The 20,339-nt window shown below is 40.0% G+C and overlaps 1 protein-coding gene across 6 annotated transcripts in view; it reads left to right on the forward strand.

Moving 5' to 3' along the window:
* Window positions 1–20,339, forward strand: part of ripor2 (RHO family interacting cell polarization regulator 2) — a 69,427-nt gene that overhangs the window by 19,084 nt on the left and 30,004 nt on the right. For 5 of the 6 annotated variants that reach the window (XM_031296274.2, XM_031296275.2, XM_031296272.2 and 2 more), the window contains exon 2: window positions 17,809–17,929. In XM_031296274.2, the coding sequence (XP_031152134.1) occupies window positions 17,809–17,929 (121 nt within the window). Of the gene's footprint in view, window positions 1–17,806; window positions 17,930–20,339 lie in introns of all 6 variants that reach the window. The other variant, XM_035993142.1, reaches the window with a different exon arrangement.

Consider the following 20,339-nt stretch of genomic DNA (forward strand, 5'->3'; position numbering starts at 1 on the left):
TTTTAGCCATGCTGGTCAGTCCACCACTTTGGTCCAGAGTGAAATATCTCAACAACTATTGGATTGATCGGTGTGAAATTGTATACAGAGAGTTTCCAGATGATGAATCCTAATGACTTCGGTGATCCTCTGACTTTTCGTTTAGCTTCATTATTCTAGAGTAGTCTCAATGGCTGTCTCACACAGCTAATTCAATAGAAGCAGATTATGAAGGTTATGTAAATAACGAAGCAAAGGAAGGAGGAGAACTATGACCTGAAAGTGCATTGTGCTAGCAGCCATGATGAAGACTTTAGTGCTTAAAAGTCTATTGACATCTCACACACGGGGCACTTGACCTTTTCCTTTTTCTCAAGAACAGCCTACCTCTGTGTGTGTGTGTGTGTGTGTCTTTCCATCTGTGAGCATATGTGTGGTTTTTGTAGGGAAATATAGGCCTTGCATTCTTACAGGAGGAGTGCCTCCTTAAAGTTTTCACAGCTGATAGTTATTTCATAAGGCGTGTAGGCTGCTGAATGTTAAAGTGCTCCATTGGGAAGGGGAGAGAAATTGGAGGTTTTCTATGCTCTGGATGCACTGTGAGAGTTCAATGATACAATGAACTTAAATAATGAAGTAAAATCTCCTGCTGAGTTTCCATGATCCAGACTTCCAAATTTAACTCAACCCCTGTTCTTCATCTGGGAAGCTGCTCTGATATAACTGGCAAGAAGTTGATTTTGTTGTGGTTCTCTGATGAAACTTTAAGGTTCCCTTTGGAAAAAAATGGGTCATTCTTTTTACATAAATAGCAGACAGTTGTTTTGATATGTCTGTCACAGTGCATACAAACTAGTATTATTTTAGAAACGGAGTTAGGTCTCAATTTTTTACACCTCTTGTTTGGAGCAAGTCTGTTGGGGCAAAGTGATTCATGATGTGTGGAGTTAATTGTGACAAACCTCCATTTAGACTGTGGTTTAGTGACACCAGTCTGATAAAGAGGCTGCCCCTACTGCTCTGAGTCAAGGGTTATCTGGGCTTAAGATGGTGGTCTGGCCTTGCTCGCCTGTCTCAACATGTCCTACACTCATGACTCAACAATCACAGCCTCCTCAGAGGAGGTGGGAGGTATTTTATGTGTGTTGGGAATTTCTGGTGTCAAATAGGTGGGTTGTGGTTGTTACTCTGGGGTTAAGATGTATGTGGAGGGAGGGGCAGACGCAGGGAGTGGAGGGTTGACTGGGACTGTGGAAACAATAAGCTGGGAAGAATGAAGAATGAGGAGTGGAGGTGAGATGGGAACAGAGCAAGGTGAGAGAAGAGAAGAGATGAAGAACCCCTTTGGTCCAGACTTGAATATCTTAACTATTGGATGGATGGACATAACATTTTGTACAGACAATCATGGTCCCCAGAGAAAGCACGTGTTAGCATGCTAACACTGAAGTTAAACTAAGGTTTAAACAAACACTAAACATTGTAAACAATATACCGGCTAAACATCAACATGTTGGCATTGTCACTTAGCATGTTACCATGCCAACCTTAACATTCAGCTCAAATCTTACTGCCTCACAGAGCTGCTAGCGTGGATGTAGACTGTTATCTTGTTTTTCTAGGTGTGAGATGAAATGAAAGAATAGAAAAGTAAATATTGCATCTGCTCAGCTGTCTTCACAGGCCCTCTGCTTCTTATACAACCAGTACCCTCAGCTGTGTATCAGTGAGCGAAGATACAATAGCTTGGGCCTGTAGAAGGGTTACTGAGGGCAGGGCTGCTTAACCACAATCTATGCCTCAGACAATTCCTGTGAATGAGAGTGAGGAAAGAATATGTATAGCCCACTGACAGTTAGTATATCACATGAAAGTCATATCCAGACAACACACACATATATACAAATGCATGTTTGTGCAAAGTGCGTACATGTTTGTGTATTTTTTTCTCTGCTCAAAGCATGAATAAGAGGCAGTGATGTATGAAAAATGATAACCTGAACAATTTTGTGCTGCTAATGGACTAATTAGTGCCCAGCCCTATGTGCGTGTGTGGGGGGCATCCGTCAATGTGAATGTCCACCCTTGGGTTTTCCATCTTTTATTATTTTATTTTTTCCATCACTTACCCCCCCCCCACCCTTCCTCCATGTGTTTCTAGTTCTTACAGTCCCTTCCCATCTGTCCATCCCCCCTTCCTCTACTCTCCTCCTGGATACAGACAGAGAATTTATGGAAGGGGGTTGTTGAACCCATCCTCACCCCTTCCCCTGGTGTGTGTGTGTGTGTGTGTGTGTGTGTGTGTGTGTGTGTGTGTGTGTGTGTGTTGCCCTTTAATCCTCTCCTCCAAACTGTTTGGCCATGCTATGAGGGGACAGAAATGCACCACATGGCACATGCTACACTATACATTATGTGTGACACATGATATTTGTCACACACACACACATACTCACACACACACACACACACACACCTCTGGCTGGAGCAGCTGGGAGCTGGAGCAGCGCTATGATTGCCATAAGCGTTTTAGAGTCTTAAGCTGATAATCTTTCTGTTTTGGTATTTGGTGCGCTCCCTCTGCAGCATCCAGCAGCTGGAAAAGACACTATTGGTACACATCTGTGTGTTATGATGGTTTTATGTCTGTTTGTTTGTTTGCCAGCATGAGAACAACATGCAGATACAATTTTGGTGTGACACATCCAGTGCCAGCTGTCCTGACAGTTGTCTTCATAGTTACTTGTAATAAGTTGTACATGTACTGTCAACATTGTGATGGATCTCTCAGCAACAATCAGTGCTGTACTTTTTTCCCAGCCCCCTGTCTCTTCTGCTTGTTTAGTTGTTACATCTGTTGCCTCTCACTGTTCTTCCTCGCCGTTTGTGCAGATTTTGTTTTTGACTCTTCATCTTACCCAGTATACACAACGCTGTGATCACATTTACTCCCAGACACCTTTGCAGCTTTTTGAGACAAGACTTTTTGCGCCTTTTGTGAGTGGTTTCTTCTGTCACAAAGTTGAGTTCTCGGAGGCACCGGGGAAGTGGGTGTTACCGTTACCCAGCTGCCTCGGATTTGCCGTGACACACAGCTGTGTGATGTCAAATAAATTAAAGAGGAGGGAAGGGGCGGAGGGATGACATTGCTCCTTCGCCTTGAGGCGAGTCATTGTTAGGATGACGTTTTCTCTTTTCTGCCTCTCCTGCTGCAACACAATATATCGTTGGTCAGAGCATAACCCAGACATGTCACTGTTGTAGCTGGAAACACAGTAGATATGGTCAGTGCTGAATTGATAAGTTGATCAGCCAGAAAATTAGTCTACCTAAGCGTTACATGTGTGGGTTGGATAATGGAGACAACAAGTTTTTTAATAGAAAGCCTTGGTGACAAACTTGAGGTATTGAGTTTGAATAACGTGAGCATTTACAGGCAGCAAGGGTCAAATGACAAATCAAGTTGCATTATAGGAATTGTAGGATCCAGCCCTTGGTGTTTGACCTAGACTCTAGACTAAAAGTCATTATATCTTGCCTATGCTACTTTGATTGGACACTTGTTTTGTTTTAATCTTCTCTCACAAGTCCCCCAACTTTTTGGATGATCAATACTAAGTCCTTGACATGGCCTACCCATTTAAGTTGATATTGTAAAACATTTGTAGGTTGCAGCTTCTCAAAAGCAAGTATTAAGAGCGTTTCCCTATTTGACCCTTTCTGAATCTCTTTGGGTTTTTTTAACTGGCGTGGGATCACTAAATGTCACATCGGACTGAAAGATTGAGTTTTTTTATGTCTTTTTTACCGCTGTGTTGTAGAGGAAAAGGTCACATTTAAAATTCAGTTGTGCTGTAAAAACAGCATTTCAAATTTGTAAGGCCACTAAGCGGAAAGTTATCCATCTCCACTTTTTACAATTATTGGTGATAGCACTGAGAAAAACACAGGGGATACTCATGAAGATATAAGACTGTTGGAGCAAAAAATTATTTGTTTGGCTACCAAAGACTTGGATTATGTTGCACATGATTCACCTGAGCCCTAATTATATTCATGAGTGGTTTAGTGTGATTATTATGATCTGAATTGATAAATCACACTTTATTTGATTCAGCTGCACGTCCCAAGTATGCACTTATGCTCAATAGGCTACAGCACACTGGGAACACTGTGTGTTTTTGAGTGTCTCTTGACCTTTTCTGCATGTCCTCCCTTTTCTCCCTCTCATCTTTCCTGCTCGGTCTCGGTCTTACACTGCAGATAAAAGCTGACACAAGCCATAAAAAAATAGAATAAAGAATAGCAGTAATCCATACAGGAGAACTCAGCGGGGCCAGATGTGTGCTACCAATGTATGTGAACAGCTGTGTGTGTAGAGAGGCTGGGGTTAGTAGGTAGGCGGGTGAATGAGGTTACGTTATGATCAGCTTTTTAAACGGTGCAATGGATGAAATGTATCAGTGTCTGTATAACTTCTTATCTGTAGCATCGCCCACAGATGTACAGACTTGCATGTTTTAACAGTCAGTGTCTGAATCATCCTTGTTTTTCTGTTTGTTTTTGCTGTTTCATTTTCTCTTATTCGTCACAACTCTCTATAGAACTACTTCTAAAATCAAAATAATCAACACTAATTGTTTGAAAATGTAAGTAGTGAGGGTGCTCATGTTTGTGTACAACTTCGATGTTTAATTTGTTTAGTTTACAGTATAATGCTCTGCAAGTGGCCATTGTAGCAGAGCCTCAAAATGCACTTCATATCTCCTCGATCCCTGTTTCCCTGCTGTGTCTTTACCCCAAACAGCGTGACATCTCCACAGTTAGTTGAAATGAAAAAAAAACAACATTGAAACCACAGGTTAGGGAAGAGAGGAATAATTATCCCCTCTAGTGTATTTCTCTGCCAGGGGGAGCTCTTTTCAGGAACATGTGGAACTGTCTCTTTTGTCATTTGTTTTTGTCATTATTTCTTGATTTACTGTGTATTTTTCTTTTTGCCCAGCCGTTGGTAAATTGTTATTCAGTTGTTAACATTATGGTAATGGCTTAGTCAAGGCTGCAGGAGGAATGAGTGGGGCATAAATCCACAGTGACTTCTGTTTGTAAATCACACCCACAGTGTTTAATGCATTGCTGGTGAGGGAGAGTGTGCATTTAAGGCTGTTCTGTGAAATAGACTTAAGCAAAAAGCGTTAAAAACAAAAGACATGAAGCATGTGGATCCTGGATGTAGGATATAGTACATTTGTTTGGCTGCTGTCATATACATGATTTATACAATTGTAGCATAAATGACTGTTTCTTGAATTCAAAGATGTGAAACTCAGGAGCCCACCTCACAGGCCACCTTTCCATTCTGAATTGTGACAATAGCTGGCTGGTTTCCCATGGTTGGCTAATTCACACATAGCTGTAGGCCTACAACACTCTGAGCTTGTATTATCACAGTAGCAGCTATCAGTGAAAAGAATGTTGTATTTCTTTTCCTGCTAAAAATAACAAATGGAGCTGAAATAACCGGCGAAATCCTGTTATGGTAAATGCATTCCAGCCTCGCAACATAGGTTGTTACCTTCAGTCAGAGTCACACATAATAGACTATTCAAAGAAGAAAAGCAAGTGGGAAACTGTTTCTCATGCTGGCCCAAATGCAGGAGAATGCTAATGTCAGTCAGACATTTATCAGAGCTAATTTTCCAGTTTGTTGGTGTAATAGCTACGTAGACAATGTGACATCAATATTTGCAGTGCAGCTAGAAGACGTTTGAGAACATTGTTGGACTCACGATGGACAGTTTAAAGAAAAAGGATCAAAATCAGTGAAGCAGAACCAGAGACATGGTCTTCTTTCTTCCATGTATTCTCTTTTCCTGTTACAACCTACATTACCCCCAATGCCGATCTAGATTTTTTTTTATTTTCAAACTTGTGGTCTTCAGACCTAACCGACGCTGACTCAAGTGACATCACTTGAGAAATGTATTAGACTTTACGCTGCTCACATATGCAGTAGTACTCCCTAAGACCTGTAAACAGACTGTTGTGTACAATCAATAGAGTTCTCCTTTAGGTTGCTCTCCAATGAACTAACCATCATAAATATGACCCTGAGTCTGTGAGACTTTCAATAAGTGTAAGTGTGCTCCATCTCCAGCCTTTCATGGTCATACAAGTTCAGCAGCAAAGGCTTTGGTAAAAGTGTAATCCACATCTCCTGGAAATCCCTGTAGCCAAAAATGCTGTGTTCAGAAGCTGCATGTTGTGTTATGGGGTCGCTGCCTGGAGTCACTTAGATGGATCTAAATGAGAACAAACTAGTCCACAGGCTTTCAAATATAAACCAAAATCTTGACATCTGCATTTGATTTGATGTATTATTATTGTTTTATTGTTTATAATCCCTGCAAAGCAGCACTGGTACTGAGTGGATCATCCTGGTGATGGCATGGTGGATGTGGATGTGCAGTGTTATCAGAGTTCCTGGTGATGATGTCATAGCACTACTTCATTTGGCTGCAGCATTTATAGTCTTTGTTGTCAGTATGTCGATACTCAAGTCGGCAACAGACACATGCTTTTATCTTAAGCTCCTGTCTCTCAGCTGATTTCTACTACACTGTCTAATAATGCACTAAATTTCATAAAAAATAATATTTGAGCCCATTCATCTTTTCACATCATCATTGTGCATTTATCCGTATGGCTTACAGTTCTCCCAAGTGATTACGCGCTGCTTTTCGCTGCTGAAATGTCAGCAGCAGCTGCCTGACTGTAACTTCAGTCCGGACACGCCTCAGTTAATCTAGTCATCTGTACATTTAAATGCCACTTTATATCCTGGCCTTAATTCTTCCTGCATGCACTGCCCCACCAGGACACTGATGACCTATTATTAGAATGAAGTGACTATAATGGCAACTTAACGAAATGTGGGGAAATGTGAATGTATTTAGACACACACACACACACACACACACACACACACACACACACACACACACACACACGGGTGTAAAGAGCAAAAACTGCCTTTGAACGCTGGGGAAATATCAAGGTTGACAGAAACAAGCTTTGGTTCTTGTTAAACACGGTGGCTCAAAAGAAAAATATATAGTATACTAATTATGTGTACTGATTGAGGAGACACATAATTCCAACACTGCCCTAAAATACCCACCTGATCTCTAAAACCTATATCTGAAAATTAAATGTCAGATTTCATGTTTGCGTGTGTGTATTTCTGCAGCTTGATGGCAACAATTCTGACCTATCTCGACTTTCATGTGATGGAGCTGGCACTGTCTCTTGTTTGTTTTTTGGTAAGTCATTCGCCATGGGAGGATGTCTGAGATCAGAAGATTTGGATTATTTGGGTAAGGATTTCAGGCAGCTTGATTAGTTTTGGCTAGATAAGGTCCTGATACGCAGCGTGAAGCATAAATGAACAAAATCTAATTCTTTCAAACTGTAACTTGTAATTTGACTGTAAAACTTTGACTTGTGAAATAGGTCATCAGTTACTTTGTCTTTACCACCATGTGTCCGTTCATTGTTGTGAACGTTTGAGTTCCTTCCGGAATGTTCCACCATTGTGGCCATTCAAAATGACTGTTACAAAGAGGCATTGCTCACATCTGTAGGGATGACTATTGACCAAGCTATTGATTCTTTTTGTACCTGAGGTGTCATCGCTCCATAGCTGCATCACACAGGACGTGTTGAAATATCTGTACTACCCATTGTTTCTTTTGTGTGTTTTGTCTGTGTAATGGGATTGCTGGAACTGCAATCTTGTGAGTCTTTAGTTATTTGTCATCCTAGAGGTGACAGAGTACAGGTGACTGCAGCCATAACAGGGTCTCTATTCTCTAGCTTTTGGTGAATTCCTGACTGTCAACAGGTCAAGTTATTTACAACATCTTCCTCTGTGTGTGTATTTGGCTCTTTAGCAGCTAGATGGTCCGCTATGTTCACCAGCAGTGGATTTGTAGAGCGTTATCCCTGAACAGCTGCCTGCTGACAACACAGTTGAGAGTGAACCAAAACAGTTAAGTCGCAGGTCTGAAAACCAAAACAATGAGCTGAAAGTTGCTAAAAAGCTCAGTAGACCTGAGGACCTGTAGAGTTGGGTGATAATTGTATGTGGGTTCATCACTACAAGCAACACCTTTTAATGTACACATTGTCATTTAAACCTATAGTGCGCAACTATTTTATATTAATGAACTTCCGTTACATTCATGCCATTGCCAAATGAGTTGATACAAATCTAATTAAGACTATCAGCTCCACAGAAGTCTCAGTGTATTTCTTAGTATGGCATTGGTTTACAAAATGGTGTTGTCCGGCGAAATTCGCACGCATAAATTTGCATTATCTGCAGGCATATTTGTCAATGTCGTACAATTTACCTGCAGGGAACTTTGGATTTAAAACATGTTCTTTCCAAAATGGTCAACAGGTTAATGGGACACGTGATGAAAGTGGGATTAAAACATTTCACTGCCTTGCCCTTCATTTTAAAATTAATCTTATGCAAGTTATGCAAGCATGGAATTATGTAGACAGTCTAATCTGTAAAGCGTTCAAATTTAAGGATGTCTTGCTGCAAGTCTTAAATCTTAACTGAGGAAACTTTTGATTTACATGCACTGGTGTTTAATGAGTTTAATATGAGCATGCTTAGTAGACCAAATTGAAGCTACCTTAGTTTCTTTTTTAATGTGTTTGAGACTCTTGAAAGGTCCAAAACAAGCCGCTTTGCTCATGTAAAACAAAACAAAGCTCTGTCAGGTTTCCTCACTCTTGTTTTCAGGTTTGAACAGGATTACAGGAAATGAAAAAGACAGAAAGAATCACTGTAATATGATTTTACTCAAGGATGGCAGCCTGCAGCCAGTTTTATCCCAGTTTGGAGCCGCACCAGCAGTTACCCTTCTCACTGAACCAGTTCACACAGACACACTGATCAAGGAATAACTGAGCAGCTTTCAGGCACACGCTTGCAACCAACAGGTCGTGTTGGAACATGTTAGTCCATTTCCAGTGATGTAAACGGTATATCATCACTATAATCTCTTGTATTTGTTCTGTTTCAACAGAGGTCTGATTGTTTGTATCTTGTAACCAGACTGCTGCCTCTTTTTATACACTTTTCTCCTTTCAAATCTCTCCTCAACTTTATTCTTTATTTTCTTCCTATTTTAATCTGGACTTCCTGCCACATTAAATGCAAAGAAACTAAATTAGAAAGGAAGGGACAATGAAAGGCAGTTTAAGGACGCTTTTAATGACATTTAAAGCAGCATCTGTAAAAGATCTGAATATATAAAAAAAAACCCGCTTTTTTCCAAATGAAGGATGGGTGCTTTAAAAGCCTCGGCCCTGTAACACGAGGGCGTGTGTCCTACTTCTTGGCTGTTGGCTCACAACCGTTGTTTTACGTAACACACTTCATCTCATTTTGTCTGCTGTTGCCATGGTAAGGCTAATTTATACAGGCATTAAGAATAAGGGCTCCTATTCTTAATATGCACTGCGAGCTGATGCTGTTTTGTTTTTTTACACACCAATACACACTCAGGTGTGTGTGTGTGTGTGTGTGTGTGTGTTCTTGTTTAACTACATTCGTGGGGTCCAAAAAACGGGAATACAGTATACTTGTGGGGTCCGACCAGCTTTGTGGGGCCAAAATGCTGGACCCCACAAGTTTAAAGGGCTGTTTGAGGGCTAAGACTTGGTTTTAGGATTAGAATTAGGTTATGGTTAGGGTGAGGGTAAGGGTTAAGCTTAGGCATTTAGTTGTGATGGTTAAGGTTAGGTTAAGGGGCTAGGGAATGCATTATGTCAATGACGGGTCACCTCAAAGATAGTGAAATGCAGTGTGTGTGTGTGTGTGTTTGACTATAAAAGGAGAGAGTGAGGCTGACACAATGAGCAATATTCCTGATATTGAGTTGCAGTCTATTTTGCACATTTTCATTGTTTTAAAACAAAAATCTTCTCTAACTTACCTGCTTCTTCTCATCTCCGTCTCTTCTTTTGTGATTGCTGCAAACTTCATAAAAGAGGAAAAGTTTTTAATGATAAAATAAATCAGTAAGAACTTACCTCGTCAGTATGCTTAATGGGTAGAGGAAAGGTTTATTTTACAATCAATATACATTTGTATGAAAGACTGACAATGAGAGTGAGATGTAGAGAGAGTAGGGAGAACAGAAGCAACAACAACAATAAAAAAAAAACTCCCACAGCAAATAGTGGTCTGCCAGCAGTAAACTTGCTAGTAGATTGGTACGCTAGCAGCATTGTTAACTCAGCTAACCTCCATCAGTCAGGCCGAAGTGGTCCGTCGAGACGTTCCTGTGTCTTCCTAGACACTTTCTCATTCCTCGTGCACTGACCGACATGCTCTCTCATGCTGGTCCCCCTTTACTAACCTTTTTAACCTTTCTTAAGGTTCAGGTTAAAATTAGGTCTAGGTTAGGGTAAGGGTTGGGGCATCTAGCTGTGATGGTTAGGGTAAGGATATAAGAAATGTATTATGTCAATGAGTGTCCTCACAAGTGTGTGTGTGTGTGTGTGTGTGTGTGTGTGTGTGTGTGTGTGTGTGTCTTTTGTTTATTTGCTCTTGCCAAATCGCAGCTCAGAATACTGATCAGTCTAATGTTCACATATTCCACAAAGAAACGCACTCTCAAACCTTGTTGAGGGCATTTGAGGCTGTTTTATTGTGTGAGCGCCAGAGAAGAAAGACCAGTGAGTGGACTTGAATGGCAGGTGTATTCATCACGGGGTAACGGCTGGCACCAAACCAGAACACACTGCGAGAGTTGGCATTGTTGTTCTCATTCTGAAAGGCTCTTTAGACGAGATGAGCGGTGACACTAAGAGGTGCGGAGATTTTTATGAATAAGTGACTCTTTGTGAGGTAGTGTGTGTGTGTGTCTTTATACGTGGGGACCATTGATTTAGTTTGTTTTGAAGGGGTTTGCTAAGGCTGGGAAAGGTTTTGGGAAAATCCAGAAGCCTAGACGTGAGTGTGAACGTTTAGCATACCACTCATGCCAAAATGTATACTGCAAAAACACAGAGTAAAAACTAGGCTATATTTTGTATAACATTGAGTAAGTGACAAATATGTTACTCTCCTGTTTTGTGCACCCATCATCGTCTAAAACCTAAATCAATCAATCAATTGAATTGTATTTAAAGTGAAAAATCACCATTAAACGTGGGCTCAGTGCACTTTACAGTTAAAGGAACACAGAAATAACAGACAGCAACAAAACAATTGAACAACATTACAGGAGTAATAATAAACAATTCAAAACCAGCAACATAACAGAATAAGTGTAAAGGCTTGTTTGTGAAGGACGAGGAAAGGATGGTGCGTTATGGTTGGCTGTAGTATAATGAGTAGAGGTAGGTCTTCAATCTAGATTTAAAAATGTCAACTGTGTGAGCTTCTTTAACATTTAGTGGGAGGCCATTCCAAAGATGAGGGGCACGGTAGGAGAATGCTCTACAACCAACAGATTTTTTGTTTACTAGGAGAATGACCAAAGACCAGCATCAAGGGTATGGAGAGTGTGTGCCAGTGTATATGGTGTAATAAGCTCAGATAAATAAGGTGGTGCAAGTCCATGCAGGGCCTTACATGTTAAAAAAGAACCTTAAAGTCAGCTCTTTAACAGAAAAGGTAGATTAGAGATTGGCCTGTAATTGTTGAACTTGTGGGTCAGTATTTGTTTTTTTAAACATCGGTTTAATAACAGTGGTTTTATATATTAAGAATATATCTACGTAAAACAGGAAATAGCTCTTTAAAAAGGTTAGATGGTAATGGATCTAGTATGCAGGTTGTAGTTTTAGTGAGTTTAGCCACAGTGTCAAACAGAAACCGTGGATTATTTTTATTAGTGTTGAGCCGATTTTATTTGTCCTAAAACTCTCAGTTACGTGAGAAGTCGCATGTTTAGATTTGCGCCACCTGCTCTCAGTGGTGGAATGTAACGAAGTACAAATATTTAGTTACTGTACTTAAGTACATTTTACTCATATTTTCACATATCTGTACTTTACTTAAGTAGAATCAATAGTGCATACTTTTGACTTTTACTTTGTTACGTTTTGCAGCAACTATCTATACTTTCTACTCCACTACATTTCTACAACGTTCCGTTATATTTTTGTTACATTTTCTGATCAGTTTTTCCCCCTGTCAAAACGTCTTCCTGACCGTCACACGTTTGTCTCACCAGTGAAGTTTGGTTGCCATAGATATGGGGCACCGCCAATCCTTCATCGGCTTCCAAGCCGGCTTCGGTGCTCCAGAGCCTGGGCGCAGCGCCCCTGACCCTCAGTAATACAGCCTCCATTGAAAATGAAAATGTTTGTTTTTTATTATTCCCGTTTTTAAATCATAGTTGTAGTATTTCTCTCCACAGCGTTTTTTACTTCTCCGCCAGGCTGCATAAGACGGGTTCATATCTTATTTATTTGGCTGGACCTCTTCACATCCGCTCCCCCTTTTCCACTGCTTCACACACTTTATTTGCTTACGCTCCCATGGTTAAAGGAAATAAAACCGTCTTAAAATACATCTATGAATAAAACCAACCGCATTCCGATTCTAACAACATACTTCCGTTTTATGCTGGTTAGGATAGGAACTTTTTTTTAAAAGCCAGTCCTTGTGGTAGTGGACAGTATGGATACTGTCGGAGCTCAGCATCAAAATAACTGAACCACCCTGTAAATCACAGGTCGCTAGACACAGTGCCCTCACTGACCAAGGTGCAAACTAACCAACTAACCAACTTTTTTTCTTATTTGCATATTACCATTTAAAATGGTATAGTACTTATACTTTTACTAAAGTAAATATGTCTCTGGTTATTTGTACTTTTACTTAAGTACTGTGATTCAGTACTACCTCCACCACTGCCTGCGCTCAAGTTTTCTGCAGTTCTGCTTGAGTGCACGAGTGTAGTCGGTGAACCATGGTGGCGTTTTCGTCCGAGTGCGTTTCCTGGTTATAAGAGGTGGGACAGAGTCAAGTGTGTTAAGCAAGACACTGTTCAGGTTGTCTGTGATATTATCAAGGGGAGCAAAAGTAGTATTGAGACTAAGTATGTCAGGTAAGCACTCTAAGCATGCTCTGAACACTTACTTTGAGTACGGAGAGAGAAACTGAAGAAGACACAAAAATGGTCAGAGACTGGCCAAGGAAAATTACTAGGGCTGTCAAACGATTGAATTTCTATAGTTAATCACGATTAATCGCATGTTTTATCACGATTAAAATTCTATTATTTTGCATTTCAGAACTGTTTTTAAGTACATATTAACAATGGAAAGCAATTCTTACCAGTGTATTTTGATTGGGACTCAAATGAATGCAAAGAAAATGACTTTATGAACTTGATTTTAAGATTTGTATTTGTTTATCATATATTTAATCTAGCCACACATTTGAATCTAGAGTCAATATTAGGGTTGGGTATTGTTTGGTTTGGATACCGGTGCTAAAGCGGTACTTTTAAAACGGTACCGGTGCCTTAACAGTGCCTGAACTGATACTTTTTAAGAAAGTTAAAAAAAGGAAGGGTACTAAACAGTTGGCAATATTAAAGAATGGCTTGTTTATTGCTAAGGCCATATCATCAAAATTAAATGTTTAATAATAATGTAATCACTATAACAATAACTTATTTCACTAGTAAATAGCTGTTGAATGACAAAAACAACCACCAGATGGGAAAAGGGCATTTAACAACAACTTTGAATGCACCACGAGGCTGTAAATTACCAGTTTCATTGAACGCACCGTCTGTGTTTTTCCGACAACAGCAGCTGCAGATTGTTACATCCCGGTGTCGGAATCCTATACAGTGAAATACAGACAAACTTTACACCGTTTAGCGTTAGCTGTCAGCATTGTAACCGTGTTTAATCCAGCTACTAGCTAGCGGTAGGCTAACGTTAGCTGCTCTCGAGTATAGTGTTAACTAGCGTCACGTGCAGCAATGTTTCTGTTGCCTGTAACGTCTGTTTCAGAGCATCAGAGAGAAGTGCAGGCATATCAGTGGCACCAGAATGAGGCACCGAAATCCGCGTTGCTATTCCTGTAGCAGCAGGATGTGTTACGAGGAAGTACGGCAAAATAGTAGCCTGTTAGGCACGACGCAAAGCAGAGTGAAGTGAAAATAAATTAATAAATGGCGGCATGCAATTAATACGATTTAAAAAAAACGCATTATGCTCGGCCCTTAATCGCATCACGATTAACGTGTTAATGCTGACAGCCCTAAAAATTACTTTATCAAATTTTACAAGAGCAACTGACAAATGTTCAAAAAGTATTCGAAAGTCGAGATATCATTAATGTAGAAACTCTTACTAGAGAGTGAACTTATGTTTAATAGCGCAAATTTTAAATCACCAGAAGAGAACTTAAGAGAATGTAATGTGTCCGGTTTAGACACTCACACAACAGTCTGTTGGTGAAGAACAGCAGTTAGGTTTGATAATAGTGCAAACTGAGTTGAGTACACCCTGTTACCTCTATCTCTAATCAGAACGGAAATTTTAAACATATCACCAGGGCTGATTTCACATTGAGAAGTGCTTTGTGAGGGACAGTTGATGGGATGAGATGAGAGTCAGAAGATTGTATGTGATTGCACAGCAAGCTCATTTCGTATATATTCCATTTACTATGACAAAGAAAAGCAGCCAATCCTGACATTTGAGAAGCTAGGGTCAAAAGGTTTGACATTTTTGCTTGAAAAATGACTAATTAGTTAGAAAAAAACAGCTGATGTAAAAATGCAGGTATTGGCTTTGTTACTGAGGGAAAGAAGATGATTTTCTTTTTTATGAAGTGTCACATTAATCCAGCAGTGGATGGGCGAGTCCCTGATAAATTAATGTAGGACAAACACTTTTCTCACAGTAACAACAGTATCAACAGTAAGTTGTACTCTTATTACCTCTGTTCCTCATCATGGGCAGAACTACCATCAGAGTATGGAAGGGACTTGAAACTAAACAGCTCATACCATCTGGTATCATTATGGGCAGTTTTTAGTTTAAGTGTCCACGTTCTCTCGTCCGTCTAAATTTATGAGAACTCTTTGGGAAACGGCAGAAGTGCAGGGAACAGTATCCAGCCAGTTCTGTGATTATCCAGAGAACATTAGGTAACAAAATGTAGCATGTATCATTGGCTTTTTCTTTATTTGAGCATAGAAACTAGGCTTAGACATGGTGCGGAAACCATTAATGGAGTTCCCAAACTAACAATTTTGATAATCTATCAAGGAAATGCCAAACATTTGCTGATTTTAGCTTCTTAAATGTGCAAATTGGCTTTTTTCTGGTTTATATGATAATAAATTCAAAAATGTTTGGGTTTTGCTGCTTTTTCTTGTCTTTGTTATAGTAAATTAAATATTTTTGGGTATCAGACTGTTGGTCAGAAAAAACAAATTTATGAGAACTCCTTCGGGAAACGGCAGAAGTGTAGGGAACAGTATCCAGCCAGTTCTGTGATTATCCAGAGAACATTAGGTAACAAAATGTAGCATGTATCATTTGCCACCCACTGCTCCTCTTTTAGGAGGGTGAGTCAGAAAGTCAGAGAGACAAACATGGCAAGACAGAAAACTGTGCTGTTGAGCATCCAGAGACCAAAATGGACCAAAATGCTTTAGAGCATTCGGGCAAATTGCTGCTCTCCTGTATGGACTTTAGCCTGCTACCAACTGTGGCTAGAGCAATTATTATTATTGTAATTCAGTAGAATAATATCATGATGATATGATCATACAAATTTTATCCTGCAAATTGCTGTCATCCAAATGAACGATTCTGAGCAAGTTATGACTAAAAACGAACAAGATTAGTAGAAAGAAAATTGATTTTTGCAGCAATACTATTGTGATATTAATTTCAACCATATTTTACTAGCTGTGGTTAGCCTACAATTTGAAATTACATAGAATATAATAGATAAGCAACCAGTCTGTAGAACCAAACAAGGTGTATTTTTGGCAACATCTTGCCAATCAAACCAGAATACGCTGTTTGAGGCCAAAACATCTATCCAGCAATTGGACCTGATACTCATTTACTGAGTCACGGCCATCAGGGTCCTCAGTGTTAAAATGAGCTAGCTGCTAGTAATAGCCTGAACAGTATCAGTCTCCCCGGCCTATTGTCCCGCGGCCAAAAACAAGGCTCTACTCTTTCCTCGGACCCCGTGCCGGGTCTTTGTGTGGCTCTCTGTCTGTCACACAGACCAAAGGAGGAGATATCAGGTTGCTCAACTGCTTGTAGCACTGAGGTGTGTGTGTGTGTGTGTGTGTGTGTGTGTGTGTTTGCATTTGTATGACGAAATGAGCTCCACACAAAGGTAGTCTGTACTCTGGAGACAGAAAGACAGATAGATCAGGGGGAAAAAACAGGGCACCTACAAACACAAGGCCGCACAAACAGAGTGACAAACAAACCGACAGAAAAATGTAGTGTTTTGCTCGTCACTTCGTTTTTTTAAGTTGTTTAACTAATGATGCGGCGGGACGGTTTATCTTGTTTGCGTGAGGAAGAGAAGCAGGCTAACAGGAGATCTGAATACTGAGACTTTACAGATTCCTCTGCTTGTTAGTGGAGTTTATTTGATTTGACAAATATGTCTCTCTCCTCCAGGCATTTATGTGTTCACGATACTTTGCCTTTAGCTCAGTTGTGAAGTGATTACAGAAAACATACACTATTAACATTGAGATCAGCATGTGGTCAGTTGAGCGCTTTGAGCACAACAAGCCAAATGCCATTGTTGATTTTGGGGTGAACTGTCCATATCCTGTATAGTTTTTTTTTTTTTTAAATATCCACTGAACTGCCCTTTTAAGTTTAAATGCCAACATGCTGCCACGAGCACCATGATCATCATCATCTGGACAAAATCTCAACATGCTAGCTGAAGAATTCAGTTATCTCACTGGATTCTTCCCTCTGGGCACTTCATCTCTGCTACATCATTATCTGACAGCTATATGTGGACATTTCTCTGTCTATTTCCAGCTTGTTCCCCAAGTGCCCACGTGAGCCATGTTGCATTCCACATCATCTTAATAAAAAAGGTTGAAATCAGACAGCCTGCTAAATATAGACACAGTGATAAAAGATGTCTTAACTATAGGAGAAGCTGATTAGATAACTCAGCCATAGGACTGTCTAGATAGTTTTTTCCTGGAAACATATAAAGTTGATTTCTAGAAGGCAAACATGGCCTTTAAAACTTCAAATCTGTGGTGCAGTCCTCATGTATGTAGTGACTTCTGCTTGTGATACTCTCTATGACTTTTAAACAGTTATCAGTCTGAAATGCCTTAAAGGTCGACCTCTTACTTCAGGTAGAAAATGTGCACAAACACCTAACGGAAAGTGACGAGTCGTGTTTTGTGACACCTGCCTGAGGAAGGAAAACATGAAGCAGTAACAGTTGCGGTATGTTTGCAGATGAGTGGTGACAGGTAGGCCAGAGCAGTTGAGACATGTTAGTGCAGGCTCTGAATGCTGCTCGTCCACATCACACATGGCAAGCTTCACCAAAAGGGCCTACTTTGTCCTGCAGTGCATAATGTTGCTCTGCACTATAATTAACCTTTCTGTTGACATGGTTTGGGTGTTAATTGGGTCCATAGAATGCTTTTGTTGTACCAATGATGGATTACTGACCCTGAATCGGTCACTCGGCAGCCAAATATTGTTAATAGATTTGTATGTGATGGATATGTGTGTTTGTCTTTTCTCCAGGAGTGTCATCCCGTGTCCCGGAGATCATGGCGGCCGGCACTCACTCCCCCGGAGGACCCAACGGCATAATCCGGAGTCAGTCCTTTGCCGGCTTCAGCACGCTACAGGAACGACGCTCTCGGTAACTCTTTAAAACTGTGTTCCACTGCTCTTACTCATATCTGAAATGACAATTGAGGTCAGGGTGGCAAATTGATTTTCCACAGCCAATATTAGTGTATTGTATTCACAGAAACAGTATTGATTTCGGAGGTGAAGCTCTTTAGAAAATGCGTTAATGATCACTATTTTACCAACATTTAAGGAGGGTCCTCCAATAAATAGTTTGCAGTAGATCAGGCATCAAAGAGTTGTTTTATCATTGGATGGTATTCTTAAAGGGGGATGTAATCCCACACTCCCATTTTGTAACTCGGGCTTTCTGCCAAAAGTGTGAATTCATCATTGGGGTTATTTTCTCAGGCTTTATAAATGTCCTCCACAGAGGACATTATATAACTGTTTTTACAGGCGGGGTTTTACTCCTCCTGACAAGTACACTGACCTTCATTTGTAAAATAAACATCCATTAGGATCTGATTGATGTTAACTTACATATATTTTTAAACAGCTTCTAGTGCACCTCTTATCAGTTTGTTGTAATTAGTTTAGTTTATTCCTTCAGCAGAAACTCCCTCCTTGTATTATTCAGTGATACAGTTGTCACTTAGTCTTTCTCGGGATTCATTACAGCCGAAATCTTTTAGGTTATTTGCTGTTTTGCATTGTGTTAAATATGGACATCAGCATCTGTTCTTTTCATGTAATCAACTGACCTGTAGGGCTAAGGACAATAAGACAAAGTAAGTACATCTTACATAAATTGACATGACATAAAATCTTCTGATTTAAGAGCAGTAACCATAGAAATTCACCTATATAACATACATACATACATAATACCTGGTGAATTGATGTACAATCAGTGATTTTGTAGGATAATGTTCAAGCCTAGAGACAGGATTTTAATAAAGGGCAGCAACTCACTTCTTGGAAACTATTCTTGTTGAGTCTATGCCCTGCATACCTCAACACAATTTGTAAAAAAAAGTCAAGAGAAAACCTTTATTTGCTTGCCACGTTGGTTTTAAAATGTCACTTTTAGAAATCTATCACTTTAACGAGACCTAGATTAGGACATCACTGCACACAAAGAAGACATTTATAGACTCCATAATCTGGTGCCAACCTTCTAGATGTTTAGCGAGCCACAGCAAGTCTCAAAATCCCGTAAAGGAACTAAATACTTCATGGATGATCAGCACTCTATTGCACAACCAATACAACCAATTTATAGCCTGAAGTTAGAGATCACTAAAATTCTTGAGATTTTATCCGTGTTCCTTCCTCTTTGACTCATCTGTGACGGCTCACACTCAATCATCACAAGACAAAGCTTTCTTACATTCAAAGAAATATCTCTTACGATCTTTCGGCTGTCGTCGCCTGGTCCTCTGCAGCAGCCACTGGTCCTGCTGAGAGAACCTATTTGAAGATGCTGTTTTGCCTCTTTTCTCTCTGCTCAGACAGTGAATGGGGTAATTGGTTGGAATGACTCGAGTGTGTGGGCGACTGACAGCGACTGACAAGTTACAATTCTGATAATGAGCGAGGTGGAAAGCTGCAGAGATGTGGCTTCTGAGTGTGTTAGTGTTATTCAGCAAGGACTTTTCATTTGTGTATCCATGTACATGTTTGTGTTCATTTGTGCATCATACTGTAGACATTGCAGTTTGTGTCCCAATTATAAGTCAGTTTGGAATTGTGTTAGCATCAATGCATATGTGTGTTTCTGTGTGTGTGTCCCTGCCAAGAGACCCTTCTACACTACAGCTTGCGTGACCCCAAGGCTACACAGCGCTCTCATTCAGCAGTGCCCTACATTTGGAAGCTTAGTTTAACTTGTGCAGCAAGACGTGGCACGTTCCAACTTGTCGAGCACTGGAATTGGTTGTTGTGGTGTCCCTGAGATGATTGTTTCATTAAGTCTACGGAAATGTCATTTGTCAGCTAAATCTGTAATGGTTTAAAAAGCTGAAATGTGCATGAGTGGGTAAGATGAGTGTGACCTAAAATGGGTTAATGTGAGGAGAGAGAGGGTTGATGTGAGGTGGCTATACTGTGGAGAAAAAATTGGCTTTTTCTTTATTTGAGCATAGAAACTAGGCTTAGACATGGTGCTGAAACCATTAATGGAGTTCCCAAACTAACAATTTGATAATCTATCAAGGAAATGCCAAACATTTGCTGATTTTAGCTTGCTATTCAAATTGGCTTTTTTTCTGGTTCACATGATAATAAATTGAAAAATGTTTGGGTTTTGCTGCTTTTTCTTGTCTTTGTTATAGTAAATTAAATATTTGTGGGTATCAGACTGTTGGTCAAAAAAAACAAGACATATGAAAACATCACCATTGGCTCTGAGATGTTGTGATGTAATGATTTGATGATTTTTCACTGTTGTGATGATGTTTTTATAGCCCAAATGATTA

This window comes from Sander lucioperca, chromosome 16, assembly GCF_008315115.2.
Source record: "Sander lucioperca isolate FBNREF2018 chromosome 16, SLUC_FBN_1.2, whole genome shotgun sequence".
NCBI classification, from domain to species: Eukaryota; Metazoa; Chordata; class Actinopteri; order Perciformes; family Percidae; genus Sander; species Sander lucioperca.